This window comes from Filicampus tigris, chromosome 1 (assembly GCF_054856515.1).
Source record: "Filicampus tigris isolate MCC_2025a chromosome 1, RoL_Ftig_1.0, whole genome shotgun sequence".
NCBI classification, from domain to species: Eukaryota; Metazoa; Chordata; class Actinopteri; order Syngnathiformes; family Syngnathidae; genus Filicampus; species Filicampus tigris.
Window position 1 is genome coordinate 35907244 of NC_141217.1, and position 17090 is coordinate 35924333.

A 17090-nucleotide genomic window follows, 5' to 3' on the forward strand; every position below is an offset into this window, starting at 1 on the left:
ACATCTACAAAGGAATCCAGCAGTGCGAGAAAAAGGTGAGCGTTGTGGCAGGACAACTCACCGTTCACTATGCCCGGAGCATCGGACAGTTCCTGGCCAAGCAAACATTGTCATGTCTAGTACAGCAATTCATTTTATGTATACAAAACACTTGAAGTTCTTCTCGGTCAGGAACTGTATGATGCTCTGGGCATTTTGAGCATTGTCATTGTAAAGCGGCCACGAGTTGTCCTGCTCCAGTTCTCGCCTCTTCTCGCGCACTGAATCAAGCTAATGTTATAGGGTCACTTTATAGAAGTGCTATTCAACATCTGGCCCACATTTTGAGAGGGGGGGGGGGGGACTCTTAGCTTGGGTTTGAAGATGTCACACCAGTCCTGGAGCTTTTTTTTTTGACACATCGTACTGAGGATATATAAGCACTTACTTTTTGAGTTTGTTTTTCAACCTAGACATTTGCAAACTGGAAATTGAATTACTTCATCACACTCAAATCATCTTTCCCTATTAAAATGAATGGAAATGACATTAATCCGTTCCAGCCTCCAAAAAAAAAGACACAAAAAATGCAATGTTTTTTGAGAAAAATTAAAATGACAAAAGAACTTTTAGTACAATTAAATACAATTACAAAGAATTGAACTGTTTTTTGTCATACTTTCAACTTTAATTGTGCTGTCCTTTCTGGTGTGCTTGTCTTGATCACCTGGGGTAGTACTAGACATACGCACATACTGCTCTGGAGTCTCCTCTCCTCTCTTAGCTACTCAGAATGGCACAGGATATAGAATCTATGCTTGTGAATAGTTAGATGGTCTGTCTACATGTGTTGCGGCACTGTTTGTGTTCAGATATCCATTGCTTCAAATGTAGCAGGAAGGCCACTTAGATGCTAATTGTTAGCCCCTGTGCCCATGGAGTTTTCCATTGTTTGCATTCAGGTAGCAGAAGAAGTGGTTGCACTAGTTAAAACTTGTAAAAGTCTGTTAGTTCGTACCTGTCCATTCATACCAGTGACCGAGATGATCCGGATTAGAGCCGAAATGGGCAAGACGAGATCGGTCTAACATTTTTTTTTTTTTTCCGTACAAAAATTGTTATACTTCGCACGCAATTTGAAATGCTCAAAAAAACGTATAAAAATACGGGGAAAACGTATAAGTTGACAGGTATGTTAGTTTGACGGTAAACTTCGGCTGAGAGTGGCAACAAACAGTTAGACGACCTCCTTTCAAAGGATATTCGCCAATTCTCTCTGCCAAACATCTTGTGACGCTGGTTGAGTCACCTTGTATGTCAAGTTTGAGTGTTTTCTAAATTTGCTCGCCGCTATGTCCCATGACTTCTGATTTCAAATTGAATTTGTTGTTGGAAATATCTCTAATAAACACTGGAATGCAGGTGGAAACTGTTTGTGGAATAATGTGATGGATGAGGTGATGAAACATTGATATGGTTTTCACTGTCATAACGATCCGCTAAAGGGAAACCACATGTGGCCAGCGACCAAAAATTGAGTTTGACACCATTGGTCGTTGTCACGTCGGCATGCGGCCAAAAATGGGCGCGCGCAAACTGAAGGGGGAGCAGAATTCAACAAGGCCTTGGGCGTACATTTGTTGCAAAAAAGTAATTGCCCACTTACTGCACTCGTCAGACCCAAAAGAGGGTGACCGCTAGAGCGTGCGGGTCATGGGACATGTCAGAAAACTCCCAGTGCTCCCAATGGCCATTGCGCCCCTGCTCCTTTCTCAGAAGTCTCTGTTTACGCCCAAGTGGGCCCCGTTTTTTTCTGTCCCAGTTGGAGGAGCAAAGATTTGCTGATGCCCTGAGAACGGAACAAGGGCGCGTCCCGTTTGGCTGCACGGAGGAGCCCGAGGGGGTCGGTGTAGGCAGGTGGCGTGATGGGGAAGGGCGGCGGCACGAGTTCTTCCGCAGGTTTCTCCCGTGCCGAAATGGGCGGCAAGTGCGTCGGCTCCAGGTCGGCCTTGGCGCTCTTTTTGCGCGGTGGCTTCACGTCGGCGGCCGGGGCGGTTTGCTCCTTGGTCTTCTTGGCCGTTTTGGTCTTTTCTGCGTTGAGCCGCGGCAGAAGGACGCACGCCCCGTCCCCGGCCTGCACCACGTCTTCCCAGATCTCGTCCTCGAATGTTTTGCATTTTTTTTCGGCGGCCTGAACCTTCTTGCTGGCCGCCTTGGGCCGAGCGGCCATTTTATAGCGTACCATGACACGCTTGGGACGGGCGTCTTTTTGGTTGCCCTTGGTTTTCTGTTCGGACCTCTGCTCGGACCTCCTTAACCTTTTGTCCTCCCGTTCCCTCTGAAGCCGCTGCTCTTCTTCCTGCAATCTCTTCCGGTAGAAGTTGGTTTGCATTTTCTTCAAGAGGTCCTTGGGGATGGACTCGATTTTCCCCATGAGCATAAACACCTGTTCCTCCACGTGTTTCATCTTCTTTAATGGGTTTAAGAAATGACTGGACGATGAACAAGAGCGATACACTTTGGTCACCCTGGCGGTCAGCGAGTCCAACTCCTTTTCCAGCTCCGCATTGCGGTTTTCTTTGTAGAGCTTCACCATCTGAGAAATTTTTAAGGACGTGTTTATCTCCTCCTCAATTTTGGCCTTCACGCTGCTGATCTCCGTTCGCAGATTCTCCAGGTTCTCTTCGTTCTTTTTCCTGGTGTTTTCAAATTTTTGCTGCTCCCCGAGGAGCGCGTAGTTGTTCTTAACGGCGTAAGGCAGCAGGAACTGGTTCTGCTCTCTCAGGTTTTCCATCCGCTCCAGCACCTGCTCGTGCTCGGGTAGAGCCTGACTGTCTTGCTGGTTCGAGGCGGCCAGTTTGAAAATGCTGCGTTTGTAGCGCTCGTATTTGCTCAGCGTGTCCTCAATCTCGGGTATTTCCTTTTTCATTTCCAAGATTTGCTCGTTAATCTTACTAATTTCCGCGTTTTTGATGAGTTTGTACCTGTTCATTTTTCCAAAGCGCGTCCCTTCCTCGGCCAATTTCTTGTCCGCCATCTCCCGAAAGTTTTCGTTGATTAGTTTCTGTCTCTCAAGGACCAGTTCCAGGCCTTTCACCCTCTGCTCCTGGGCTGAAATGGCCTCCATCAACCTCAGATTTTCGGCCCTCTTGACCGTCATGGCTTCATCGCGTTGGGCCTTCTTTTGTTCAAGGTAGCGATCGAAGTTTTCTGGTTCCCCCTTCTTTGAATTAAAATTGTGTTTGTGTTTGGAGTTAGTCTTGCTAATATGGAATTTGGTTTTATGCTCCATTTTGGCAATTTGATGTCAGCTATCAGAAATGTTAAGCCTTAACTAAGTAGTCCATCCTATGTGTTTTATATTCCAATTTTGATGTATGGGCATATTGTAGACGAACTAATGTAATTCGTTTTTGCAGCACCTTTGAAAGAAAGCAGGCGCGTGACATCATTGACCACAACAGTCCAATCCTGACAATTATGTATGACTCATCCATTTTTTTTTTTTTTTTTTTTTTTTGTAAAAAGGTGACATCATGCAAATACTCGATGATGAAGGCCTTCATGATGACATCGGACACATCGTAATCCTGCAATCGGAGCAGCACTGTGTTCTCATCTCACTGTAGTGCTGCAGAGATTTCTTTTCTCACCTCAAGATGATAACCATGATGTATTTGTACATTTTTTTCCCATTTGGCTACGAGCACACCTAAATCTTGTGATTTTTAGCAGAATTTAATTGTGTATTCCTTGCCAATACTACACTATTGGTAACTAGTAGTGGCAAGTATAGTATCTGTACTTTGAGTAGCCTATGTACTGTATATTTCAGAAATATTACAGTATATATATATATATATATATATATATATATATATATATATATATATATATATATATATATATATTATAAAACACTTTTGCCCATTAAAAAAAAAAAAAAACTACTAATGTCTAATATAGCCATTTAGGAGTTAAAAATAAATGAACCGGTATTTTTTATTTTTTTTTTCTGATTCAAAACACAATTCGATCCGTGACTCAAAATCCGTGACCGATCTGAACCGTGACTTTTGTGAACCGTTACACCCCTAATAGCTATGTGGGGCATTAAAGAAGAGACAGGTGAGTTTGAGTATTTGAGGATGAATAAAAACTTCTACACTACAATTTGGGCTGTTCGATTTTGCCTAACAAGAAAATCCCGATTATTTTCTCTCAAACCCGATTTTCCGATAACGGTTTCTTTGTAAAATACAAATGATGAAAAATAAAATATTTTGAATGTCTTTTATTTAAACTTCATTTTTCTTTCTTTGAACTCAAAATGCCAGTCAATTTAATTTTGTCACAGAACAATCGGTTTCCTCCCACATTCCAAAAACATGCATCGTAAGTTGATTGGACTCTCTAAATTGCCCCTAAGTGTGATTGTGAGTGCGGACGTTTGTCTCTGTGTGCCCTGCGAATGGCCGGCAACCAATTCAGGGTGTCCCCCGCCTACTGCCCTCCACATCATGAGACCCTCTTCCTTCCCTCCATCTTCAGTCTCCAGCCTCTCTGCCCCACGCCTTTAGAAACTCTCCCCACCTGACCTCAATACATTATAAATGCATTCATTTAGAACCGTTTACTCAGATTACACAATACATTACAGTACAGTAATCCTTTTTCACCTATCTACGGCAGTGACATATAGTGACAGGCAGAACAATTCAATGTTTTTCCACAATATGGCGGTGGGGATGTCGTTTGATTTTTGTGGCATTTTTGTTTGATGGTATGCCAATATTACTTTTAAATTGAAACCATATGCCCTTGGCAGCTTGGCTCACGAAAAGGTTTGGGAAACACCGACCGAGTGCTGACACTGTGACAGACTGATTCTTTTATGATGTCACCAAATACTTTATGATGCACAAAGGCATTCATTCTTGATTTTTACGCAAGGCAGGAGGTTTCTATCAAGAAGTGGTATTTTTTTTTTTTTTTTTTTTTTTTTTAAATGGGGGGCGGGAAAAAAAGCAACATGGCGGATGCATACGCTTCGGGCGAGGACTATAACGTCATGTCCTACATTGACAAGCTTGTGACTGATGTCACCAAAGACCTCAATGCCAACAAAGTTCGTCTCCTATCATGTCACCCGACGGAAAGGGCGCACATCAAATGCAAAATCAAGAGCCAGTTCGCTGTCCTGGAATACCTTCAGGGGAACCGGACAAAAAACAGCAAGATTCAGCTGTGGATCGAGATTCACACGCTGAAATCGAAGATAAAGACATCCGAAAACCAGGAGAGGCACAACGCCGACAAGCTGCGTGCCAACTGGAAGGTAATCGACGACCTGAGAATGCAGCTTCGCCAAAGTCAGAGGAAGGAGAAAGAGAACGCGGCGGCCGCAGAGAGGGCCATTCAGGACCTCAGTTGCCAGCTGAGGCAGCAACTTCGGGAGGTTCGGATGATGAAAAAGCTCAGGCAAGTCCCCAGCATTCCTTCAATCGGGCCCCACGAAGAGCACACGATTGTGCCAGAAATGGAGGAGAAGCTCCAAGCTGTGAAAGCGGCTTTACTCAGGATGCAAGACGCACGCGAGGCCCGAAAGAGTGTCTCTTGCGTCACAGACGGTGACTCGACCCGCACGCAAAGCCTGCCCGGACCAGACAGGCACCGGAGAACCGAGGCACCCGCTTCACAGGGTTGCCCTTTAGGCACTTCAGCACAAGGGACGAGCAAGAAGAACTGGTGCCGGCGACTCTGCCCTTGTTATTGCTCCACTTTGGGCTGGTAAATATCTGGATGCTTGGATAAAATCTTAGCATGTCTGGGATTCGAGATCAGGGGTAACTGATTCCGGCGTACTGTGCAATCGCAAAGGATAACACCGCGATAGCGGGAGAACATTACCTTGTCGGTGAAAAGTTTCACCCCTCCCCCACACACGCACACACCACAAACACTTTTTAAAGTATCGTCTAAATAAGAAACGAAGCGTGCTTGCTTCAAGCTGTTTATTCCCCTCACGGCTGAAGTTGACTTACTGTGAATTGCTGATATGTAAACCCGAAAAGAATTGTATATCTAAATGCCGAAATGTTCAACCGAACCTTCTAGCTTACTGCTCACATGTAATGTAAAACGGGCTACAGTAAGTTAGCATAAATGGCACTCAAATTAAATCCGTTTTTATAAACAGTAATGCATGGAGCAGCCTCACGTAGAACAAAAGGGAATTAAAATATTGTAAATTTAGACATAGCGGCGCATTGGTCAACTCGTTAGCACATACAGTATGTCTCAATTCAGGGCTTGTGGGCTCGTATCTAGGCTCAATACCTTCCTGTGTGGGGTTTGCATGTTCTCTCTGTGTTTGCGTGGGTTTCTCCTGGATTTTTTGGATTGTTTTAAAAGTAAAGTTCTATTTCTCGAAGAGCTTATTTGTTTCAGGAAAAAGGGTATAAGAAGGCTGGAGCCTCAGAACAGTCAGGTGGTATTGAGAACCACTCGTTGGCCTTATTTTTTTTAATCACTTTATGATAAGTTCATATTTTTGTGGTTGGTATGGAATCACATTTGAAGAATTTCTTCTTTTTCAAGAGTAAAGTTTTTGAATTCATAGGGAAAGGTCGTTTTTTTTTCACGAAAAAAAAAACAAAGTTAGAGTATGCAATTTATATTCATCTGATGAAAAAATGACATACCTCGAATTAATTAATATGTTGATTAATTTATTGTCAATAACACTTACACACGGGGAAAAACGTACCAAATCGTGGCCCAGCTGTCTGCCCGGAAATATGAAGAAGAAGAAGAAGAGGCGGAGGAGGAGGCGCACTTTACGGAAGTGTAAGTACAAACGCGAAGCTGGTGAATTATACATTGTACTTGTTAAAAAAAATGTTCTAATTGCTCAAGTGTGCCTTTAAAAATGGAGCATATGCCACACACTGGGCCAATGGTAGGAGGAAGCTCCGCGAAACATCGTAACGGCCTTAAACCGTGGACTGTAATGGCGATGTGTGGAGTTATTTCTGCTGTAGTTGTAGTTGCCGTTGGCGCTTTCTGCGCACTTCTGGACCCTATACTGCAAGGTAAACACGAGCCTTTGCGTTGGATTGAACGTCTGAATAGAATTAGGGAACAAAGAGCGAGAGAGAATGAATGTGCGTGTGAGCGAGTAAAACTGCAGTCTTAACTCCATTCATGTGTAATTGTTTCAGAGTTGCGGGCAGGCAGAGTAAAGGAAGAGGATGGGGCACAAGTGAGGATGTTGGGTGAGTATTGGAAACCCTGTCACTTACCTTGACTTTTGAAGTCAATAATGTCACTCAAAAACAAAGTTTGCCATCATGGATTTATGGTGGTGAGGGGGAAGTAAAAGCTTGGGCCCACTACATTATTATTTTTTGTTGATTTTTGTCACCCTTGCTCATAAGATGTGTCTTTTTGCGTGTAGGTTTCTGGAGCGTCCTGGTTCTATCGGTATTAGCAGGATTCAGTTGCTGTGTCTTCTCATGGACTCTGACCTACCTCAACTCCTACAAACCAGGCCTGCCGCTTCCAACACTGCTAACACTGTGCAGGTATTTAAAATGTATACATATATTTTTAAACAAATGTAAATATACAGACTTAAGTGTCGTCCTGTTTTTTTTTTTTTTTTTTAACTTTTAAGTTCCAGAGACAAACCCAACAGAGATTTCCTCTTGGATTATGGTGTCGCTCTCCTCAATGGCACCATGGCAACGTTTACGGTCATCTGGAGCCTGACATGATTTTGTCGGATGTTTGCGTCCATTAACTACAGTGATGCCCATTCAATGAACTATTCAATTTGACAATTTTTTTTGACAATGTTCTTTCATCCATGTCAAAAATTGAATACAAAGTAAAAATGTAAAAAAATATATATTTTAGCATCGTTACCTCACTACATCATTCACTACAGCATGTAATTAAGTTATTTTGTAGTATGTCAGAGAAGAAATTCAATGCATATTAACTCATTCACTGCCCAACATTTTCAGACCCTGTTATGGTAACATTTGGAAAAAAAAATCTCAATTCTTGGGATTGAATGGCTGGACTGTGAAAAGACAAAGTAGTCAATGGCAGTGAATGAATTAATTATAGAAACAACCCAAAAATACAAAGGCGGTATTGAGGTGGAATTAAATTACATTTATTTGTAACCAAAGCAAGTAAGAAAATAGTGACAATAAAAAATGTGACAATCTTAACTTTCAGAATCCATACTAGTGACACAGACAGACACACAATCTCTCAACCACTCGTAGCCATACAATCGTTGCACCCATTTGTTTGGTTCACAATTCACTAACAAATCAATAGTTCACCAGTAACCAAATATAGTAGTAGTAGTACATTCTATATGATCTTTGCTGTGACTTGTGATTTCAGGCACACAAATATACATTTACCGTGTTAAAAAAAGAGGGTGTGGGAGAACATGAGAAAGTACGCATACAATATTGCTTTCAAGTCTAAGGCCTCAAATTGATTCAAACAAAATTATACTTACAAACAACATGTTTTATGTATCAGTGCAGTCAGTTTAATACTAAAACTTCTGATTGTGTTTCGTTATTGGCAGAAGTGCTTAGTCGGATGTAAACAACCAAAAAAAAAAAAAAAAAAAACCTCCATAAGATAGTTTCCTGTGTTTGTGAATAGACACTTTGGAGTTCTCCCATCATCGCTTCAATATTACGTGCTGTGTGTGTCTGTCGGACTTCTGGACAGGACCTCTTGGTCAGAGTGCCGCCTGGTGGCCAGTTTGTAAAGCCCGGCGAAGAGGAACACAGCAGAGATGACAGCAAAGTAGCCACCGTACACGTAGAACTGATGTCAGGAGACATATAAACCGGTATAAGCATGGATCATTGTGAATACAATCTTCTAACCCCATTATCCATGAAGACTGCATTAAGTACACCCTGGTAATGAGAGTATAAAGGCCCTGATTGACCAAACCGACGTCGGAGGTCGTGAAGCGTTGTGAATGCGCCGTCTGTTTAGTGTAGTGGCCACCGTCGTAGTGTCGTAACCCGTTTGCAAGCGTCTTGGGGGCGGTTACGTATGTTGAATCGTGACATTTGGTCACTCTGACTGGCTGTTAGCTAGCAAATCAGCGCTCGCAGCGCCAACGGGAAGTGACAAATGCGGGAAAAAAAGTGAGCACGCCTCCGCTGCCTTCATCTTCTTACCAGTACAAGAGCGAGCGTTGACAAGGTAAGTATTTCACAACGTGATGGTTTACTTCGCGTGGGAGTTCATCGTGAGCGAAGAATAGAGCCGAATGCATTGTTTACGTTTTTTATAATCCGCCCCCGGCCAACAGCTTTCCGGTTGGAGTTTTCTAACCGAGAGAAATGTTGACTACCGCCGCCGATGGTATGGAAGGGTATTACATCTCACACATGTGCAGAAGGTACTTTTATGGTCAGCGTCGCTGTCTGTCGTTGCGGTGTATTCCTCCAGCGTAACGTGCCGACAGCCGGCCGGACGCCACGGGGGGGGTAAGCGTCTGTCACTGTTGGCCAGCGTCTTTTTGGTCTATCTAGGGTTTAAGAGACATAACCAAAATATTCGGGCCCAGTATGTCCCTGGGGATAGGCGGCTAGTGAACCCTTGCCAATTAGATGGCGGCAGAACACTCTTCTGTACATGTTGGCAAAATGAAGATCCTCAATTCACTTAAGGAATATTCTGCAGGGTGCTTGAAACAGAACAGGTATGCTGCTGCGCACTTTTTTGGGCTGCGCCGATTCTCCCATCGGCTGAAGTGTGTCACTTAGGCACCTTCATGGATTAGTTACTTTGTGCCAACATGCTGCCAAAGTACTGTAATAATTTTATTGCTTTCAGCCTGGCCTACACATAAAACAGCAAATTGATTTTTTCAGTGAGTAACGGGACAGGTTGAACAAACAAACAAAAAACAAAAACAAAAAAATCAGTCTATAGGTGAATTTTTTTCTAATGCCGAAATGTGACATGCGGGAGCTCACCGTACTTGCAGTGCAGTTTTGCAACCACAGCAAATTACAACTCATTACATGGTTAAGGTGTACCCAAAGCTGTGCGAGTGCCTGAGCAAGTGTGAGAGCAAATCACAATGTTTCACCTGGGTGAAGATGTCCAAACCCAGGCCAGCCGAGTCCACCACCACCAGAGTGAGCAGAGACTGCAGCAGCAGAGCCATAAAGGTGTTGACGCCAAACACCAAGGCGTAGCGCTGCATGTCAAGACTGGAAGCTATTTCATATCTGGGAGAGGAAAGAAAGTTAAATGCGTAAAAGCTGCAAGTGGTAAATATTCCTTCACTTCTATTGGATGAGGGTTAGTCAAATGTCAACATCTTTAGAGATCACGAGGTCAAGAACGTGACCTTGAGTGTGTGTTGGACTATTCACCAAAAGTAATTGTATTGGCATACGTATCCAAGTTGTTGTCAACACGAATGCTAAAGTCTCCACTTATGTCCAGACAACTGACGGCGTTTCTCCAAACTCTTCCATAAATGTATTCATTTTCCGTTTTGTCTATAAATGATTCCCACAATAACCTTCAGAGAAACGGAGACATTCAAAAGAGTTGAAGTCACCCAATGTAAGAAGAATAATGTAGTTTATTATTCATGTGTTGGATTCTTGTGGACAAGGCCTGTTAGCTTTGTTAGCTTGTGGGTTTAGCATTCGCTTTTTCCAAATCTACGCCCAACTTGCTTGATGTGCTTCGCTTCCACATGTGGATGCTAACGGCGCACGCACACACATAGACAAAACAAGTTCATAGCGTTCCAGCTGCTTTCGCTCCCCTTTCCCTTAGAGCTGGAACACCTTTGTAATCAGGGACTCCGAAGAAAATAAAAAGCGAGGAGGCGCGGGAGCCGGGCAGAGGGTTTTAGGAACTGTAATCGTGCACTTCCCTGCGCTCTCCTTGCAAGTAAAAAGACAATATTGTTGTCGAGTGTCTTCTCCCCTCTTTGTGTGCATTGTTTACTAATGTCTCACTTGGTGTGAACTTGACACCCAACAAAGTTTCTTTGCACTGAAATAATGATTTAAAAATGGCAGCAACTTCCCCCCCCCCGCGTTGTCTTGCCAATACGCGATTTGTTCATGAAGCTAATTTCAGGATAGCACAACAGCCATCGTCCGTCAGCCATGTTTCACTTGACACAGCCACATGGTCAACTAACTGAGTGGCGTGGCGTGGCGTGACGTGACCGCCCCTCTTGGTACTTACGTGGCAACCGTGATGAGCAGCATGTAGGTCGCTCTGAAAAGGACATAGGCGCCGTAACACAGCCAGATGCTCCTCAGCGTTGCCATGACGAGCACGCAGGCTGCCGTGAGCATCGAAAGGGCGCACAAGGTCAGCTCTCCCCACACAGTCCAGCGCACAGGCAGGTGGCCCACCAGGAGGGCAGCCATCGCCCCTAAAGACACGCCCCAAGCAGTCATCTTAGAGGAGATGGTTGCCAGCGTTTGCATTAAAAAGGGATAAGAATCTCGCAGTACCCAGCAGTGTGGAGAAGGTCTCCACGTAGCCGTTGTAGATGGCGTATTCGCCGGAGGGGCGGATGTTCTCCCACAGCGCTTGGGAATAGTTGACCACCTGAAAGTGACCACATGTTGCCAGCGCCCACCACAGTGACCACGCTAGCAGGGGGCCTCGTCTGTAACAGTGCAGCAAGTCAGCCAAAAGCATCTTCAAGACCGCCGATAAAGCGCAGCTTCCGTTTGTCTCCTCGGATGACGGGGAGTCCTAATGGACACAACGGACAAATTGTTGCGCTGTATAGTGTTCGGGAAGACGTTCAGTACAGTGAAACCCCAATTTATTGCGTGTGGGGGGGAGGGCGATGGGGGGGATTAACATTTTTAAATTAAAATTAACATTCTTTCTGTAGTACAGTATTTATATTCACTACAAAAACACGCAAAAGGGCCTCAGAACAGTGACAGAAGTATTACAAATGTGTGCAAAAAAAGTGTGCGTGAGTGTGTCTTAGGGATAGACCGATATTATCGGCAGCTGCCTTTTTTTAAAACTCTGGCTCAATGTAAAACTGTGGCAATCAAAACCAAGATATGTGAAAGTTTAACATGTCTGTCATTTTGAAATTTTCATTTACTGTAGTAAACTACATGGAGCTATTGTTTACATTTTCCTTTCTCCTTTTTAAGACATGCTGACAGTCCTGGGCGCTCCCTGAGCTTTTTGTTAGAATTTTATAACAGAGATGTATACTGTCAAAAATGTCTTGTAATAATGATTTAAAAAGAAAAATCACCATTATGCAAACCTGAAACATTGTTCAATAAACATGCTTAAAGACGTTGCAACAAAGTTAAGAGTACATTTTTCTTTAGATTTAGATGCACTATTTTCCTTTTCGCTGAAAATTAATATCGGCCTCCTTGACTACTAATAATCTGTATCGGTATCTGCCCTGAAAAAAAGCATATCGGTCTATCTCTAGTGTGTATATATGTGTAATGTACACATTTATGTATGGCCCTTGTAATATTCTTAGTTTGTTTTCCGAGTGGTCCCTGAAGTGCACACGAATGTGATTGGCTCATACAGTATGTTATGCTATGCTATGCTATGCTGTGCTGTGCTGTAGGTGGTATCAGCATGTCGCGTGTTCCTCCTTTAAACTGACTCTATTAACACAAAACAAGACAGCCCTCTTCTCTACTCATCCTCAGTCGCTGAGGCAAGCCAATTTATTCACATTTCTGAGATTTAAAGCTGCACTCTTCTCTCTAAATGCTTCTTTATACTCCCGCGGGCTGACACGCGTCCGCTCTGCTGCTCACTGTGCACTTCTGAGTGGCATTCTGCGCATGCGTTAAATGCGCCAAATATTTTGACGCGATCAATTAGAAAATGTAATTACCGCCCGATAACACGGTAAATTTGACAGCACTAATATATACATGCATATATACAGTATATAAAATTCAATAGAATTTTCAGTAGGATACATTCAATAGCAGCAAAATGCCACAAGATGGCCCCAAAGCAATACCTTTATAGTCGACATATCTTTGGCCTAAGCACAGAAACAAAAACTGCTGAGACTTTTAGCAAATAACAGCAGATAGTTCCCCATGTGGCATGTACACAACACGTGTACTTCTGGTGCCTTTTGCCAAACTCAAATCTGTAAACTATTTAGGATGAGTGTGAAGTTACAGTATAGTAGAGCATTTGGGGATCATGGCTTGTGGTATATTGATAGTTATAATTATTAATATAGGCAGTTATGGACATTTATAGTGTTTTTTTTTTTTTTTAGCTATTCACAGCAGGGCTCAATCGCTCTTCCCCGCCAATGTAGCATCAGACTCACAGTTGAGACGTCCTCATGGTCCAGAGGCACCTTGTTGTCAACCTTCTCGATTAGGGCACTGCTGTAGTCACACTGCCTCTCCTCCGCCGCCGCCGCAGCCTCGGTTTTCTTGTGAAAAAACAAACTCCTCTTGGGCATGGGCAGAAACCAAGGCGGGATGAAGGCTAGGGCGGCCGACGCGAGCGTGGCCCACACGAGGTGCACCAACTGGACTTTGGCCACGGTGAGGAGGAGCTGGCCGGTCAGCGAGCCGGCGGCCGAGCCAAAAAGAGCGACGCTGCGGCAGTAAGCCGTCACCCTCCGGTAGTGCGCGGGCTCGACCACGCTGTAGAGGTACGAGTAGTAGCCCACCTCCGAGGCTGTGGCGAGGCCGAAGAAAAACTCCAGAAGTTGCATGGCGCCAAGGCCCTGCGCTTTGGCCAGCATCAGATAAGTGACCACAAAGCTCGTTGCTTGCAACACCAACACAGGCTTATAACAGAGGTAGTCCGTGGCCAGGAAGACGGGGAACAGCAGCGCCAGATAGGAATATGTCCAGATTGGGTAGATATCGCTGACCACCTGCACAAAGCAAAAAGACAGAATGACATTTGACTGATTTTCATATTAAAAAAAAAAGAAGAAAAATACCTACAGTTAGTTAGGGCTGAACAATTAACCAACAAAAAAATAAAATGCTTCATTTCGGTCTGTCGGTAGGCTTTTATTTTATAATCGCAATTAGATCGTTCAGACCTACCTACCGTTGTGATTTTAACTTTGTTATCGGTTTTGTCTTTTTACTATTTTGTTTTATTTTTTTCATTTAGCCTACTTGCGTCATTTTTTTTAAATGTCATCTTGTTTTAAATCATTATTTCTTTGCACCTTGTACTATGCATTTGCCTTGTCTGTAAATTCTTTCCGTGTGAGACTGTTTGTCCGGGCACTGCATCACAAAAGCTTTCTTTAACAAGATGGGTGGGGAAAAAAATAATTTGAGATTAACCACGAATTCCAAAGGATTTAGCATTTGTTTTCAGTCGGGATTATAGTCTAAAACCATGTTTACTAACTTGTCCAGGACAAAAAAGATAACAAAATTGTAATTTGTCTACTGTGAGAGGGGTTAAGGAAAGATGATTTTAAGTTGTTTTTAACTTTTTTTTTTTTTTTTTTTTAACTTTTGTTATACTGTATATTAGCCCGGTCTACACACAAACACCCAATGTTGGACATACTGTAAGTATCCATTCCAAAGTTTAGAGAAGGTCAAATTAAACTCACCTGTGAAGCATGCAGTGCATTTTATCTTAATAAATGTTCACCCGGACCATGCCCTCAGACTTGGAGGGGCATTTTTAAATTATATTTTGTGATACATTTGCACCCAAAAAACTTAAATGTGTCTTTGATATGGGGTCTTAGTATAACATTGCACAGTTCTGTGCTTGACTGGTATTGAATGTAAAGAGCCCATTGCCTCAAATGTTTTGTAAAAATGCAGAAGCTTGAGAAACTTGTGGGAAGATGTTTTTTTTTAATCGACTGCAGTGGCGGGAGAGGGGATCTTAACACTTAACACTTTGAATGGGACATTGTTGGTATTTTAGGATGAGAGTGTGCATTTTTATTCATTTTCGAATGGGTTGGGTCAAGGCCATGAGTGATGTTTAACTCGGCATTAATGATTTGTACCCGTATGAGATATGTGATTGTTTACTAAAATATTTACAATTTGATCATGTTGTACTGTACTTACAAATAAATACATTTAAATATCATGCTTTTAAGTGTAATTCCCTATCCCTTTGCAACCCTACTTGTGTGTAGAATTTTGAGGTTGAGAAATCAATGTAACCATTTCAGAATATGGCCATACAATGGAGGGAAAATGTGGGAAAAGTGAAGAGTTTATACCTACCACTGACTGATGGCGGAAGTTAGAATTACGCAGTACGCTGTGCATTATGTTACATCACGCGTCGGCCGAACATGGTTCCTGACTACGTTTCTGAAATTAAGTAACACATTGGTCGATAATTATCTAAAACTACTGGCAATCGCGATACGTTATTTAGATACCAGTAATTGTAGCGTCGCGTGGTATCCGTCTACCGTGCATTACTGTACAGAGCCCTTAGCACGGGTACCCTTGCTCACCTGCGCCTTGGTCAGGTTCTTATCTGGTCCCATCAAGTAAGCGGTAAGAAAAGGTTCGGACGGCCTCAGGTTGGAAAATAAGCCATACGCACACAGGCACAGGGTTGGGTACAACACAGACATGTTGTACTCAAGTTACTTGACCTCCACATCCACATCAACTTCGACTCCACAAACACACACACACCGGTTGCGAGACTTCTTCGTTCGTCATTTACCGATTTGTTTTAGCACACGACCGCCACGCGGTGGTCAAAGTATAGAGTTGCACGGAGAACAAATTATGAATTACAGTATAACCGAGGTATTAAATCGCCTTCTTTTAGTAAGATTTTGATACGTTCCTTGTAACTCAGTTGGAAAAAATTAATTATATGTGTTTTGGTGTATTACCTCTTGTTTTTGAAAACATCAAATATGAATACATGGTCCGTTTTTCAAATATGTTGGACAAATTGTCCTCCAGCTCTGTGGTGTCCCTTTACACGTACTGTACACATACATTAAATCTTCAAATGCTATGAGTGATCACGCCACCTTAATGCTGCGTTCGAGGAAAGTGGGAACTCGGGTTTTCCGAGATTTTCCGACTACGACAACTACGAAAAGCGCATTAGAACGTCCGTCTGAATTGGGAGGTCCGAGGTGCGAAGTCGGGGGCCACACGAAGACACATGCAGCATTTGTGTACATATTGCATTACATTGATATTTTCACTTTGTTATACAACAATTATATTTGTAAATGTTTGAAAGTATCACTTAAAAAAAGACATCTAGGATTCGAGGAAAGTGTTAAATCAGATGTATCCCACTCGGATTGTCGCAGTTCCTATCTGAAAGTGTTCGAGGCAAATTTAAACAATAAAAATGGCTGACTACCTTTTTTGCTCTGGTTCATCACAACATATTTTGACCTCCAGCAGACCTTCTTCATAATTTACTTAAATTCTATAAATAAAGAACTATCTTATCTTCAAAGCATTTCATTCATTTAACGGCATATCTTGACGTAGTAAGTACAAATCACGTTGTGTTAAGTTACGTAAAATAACTAAATTAAAGCTCAATATATGTTGACAATCTTAAAAATTACATGTCATTTATTAAGGAAATTATGAAGGTTTGCTGTTGGTCAAAATGTGTTATGATGAGCCAGAGCAACAAACAATTAATCGGAATCAGCCATCTTTGTTGTTTACATTCGCTTCAAACGCTTTGAGGTCGGAACTGGGACAATCGGAGTGGGATAAATCCGACTTCAACCTTTCTCGAATGCAGCATTATGTTACTGTTTCTTTTGATTGGCACAAAAGGAAAAACTTATCTGCACACAAATGTACCTCTTCCATCGACTTGCAAAAGACAAACAAACAAAAAAAACAAAGTCACGTTAAATGTCGCATGTTTTTATGTTGCTTTAACCAGGAGCTGTCTAGCATTAGCTCGACTTTTAACGTTATCAAAAAAATTCTCATAGGTTGGCTAATATTGTCAACTGAATAATAGTAAATTTACTTAAGCACAGTATAGAGGTATTTTGTTACTTCCCATCACTGAAAAATACAGGACAATTA

The 17090-nt window shown here is 42.6% G+C and overlaps 3 protein-coding genes across 4 annotated transcripts; 1 reads left to right on the forward strand and 2 right to left on the reverse strand.

Moving 5' to 3' along the window:
- Window positions 1-1765: 1765 nt before the first annotated feature.
- LOC147153870 (uncharacterized) lies at window positions 1766-3271 on the reverse strand. The gene has a single exon (XM_086045743.1). The coding sequence runs from the start codon at window positions 3269-3271 to the stop codon at window positions 1766-1768; it is 1506 nt and encodes a 501-aa protein (XP_085901869.1).
- Window positions 3272-4983: 1712 nt separating this feature from the next.
- On the forward strand, window positions 4984-8222 carry arl6ip6 (ADP-ribosylation factor-like 6 interacting protein 6). 2 transcript variants are annotated; one of them, XM_086036940.1, is made up of 4 exons: window positions 6835-7073; window positions 7203-7256; window positions 7439-7565; window positions 7658-8222. In XM_086036940.1, the coding sequence occupies exons 1-4, from the start codon at window positions 6911-6913 to the stop codon at window positions 7755-7757; spliced, it is 444 nt and encodes a 147-aa protein (XP_085893066.1). In that variant the 5' UTR covers window positions 6835-6910; the 3' UTR covers window positions 7758-8222. The 2 variants fall into 2 exon arrangements, with proteins under 2 accessions (XP_085893065.1, XP_085893066.1); XM_086036939.1 differs by lacking the exons at window positions 6835-7073; window positions 7439-7565; window positions 7658-8222 and adding an exon at window positions 4984-5769 and having other exon boundaries at window positions 7203-7258.
- Window positions 8143-15795, reverse strand: slc19a2 (solute carrier family 19 member 2). Its single transcript, XM_086036933.1, has 6 exons — window positions 15515-15795; window positions 13373-13933; window positions 11529-11775; window positions 11254-11446; window positions 10130-10271; window positions 8143-8844 (listed from the first exon to the last, which is right to left on the reverse strand). Exons 1-6 carry the CDS (start codon window positions 15635-15637, stop codon window positions 8710-8712), a joined length of 1401 nt encoding a protein of 466 aa, XP_085893059.1. The 5' UTR covers window positions 15638-15795; the 3' UTR covers window positions 8143-8709.
- Window positions 15796-17090: the final 1295 nt, after the last annotated feature.

Excerpts from the sequence above, each read along its gene's own strand:
- LOC147153870 (XM_086045743.1), bottom strand. The coding sequence starts at position 3,271 with ATGGAGCATAAAACCAAATTCCATATTAGCAAGACTAACTCCAAACAC.
- arl6ip6 (XM_086036939.1), top strand. The coding sequence starts at position 4,988 with ATGGGGGGCGGGAAAAAAAGCAACATGGCGGATGCATACGCTTCGGGC.
- slc19a2 (XM_086036933.1), bottom strand. The coding sequence starts at position 15,637 with ATGTCTGTGTTGTACCCAACCCTGTGCCTGTGTGCGTATGGCTTATTT. Across the intron at positions 11,447-11,528 it reads GACCTTCTCCACACTGCTGG|GGGCGATGGCTGCCCTCCTG; the intron begins GTACTGCGAGAT and ends GCGTGTCTTTAG. Across the intron at positions 10,272-11,253 it reads CTGCTCATCACGGTTGCCAC|ATATGAAATAGCTTCCAGTC; the intron begins GTAAGTACCAAG and ends TTCCTCTCCCAG.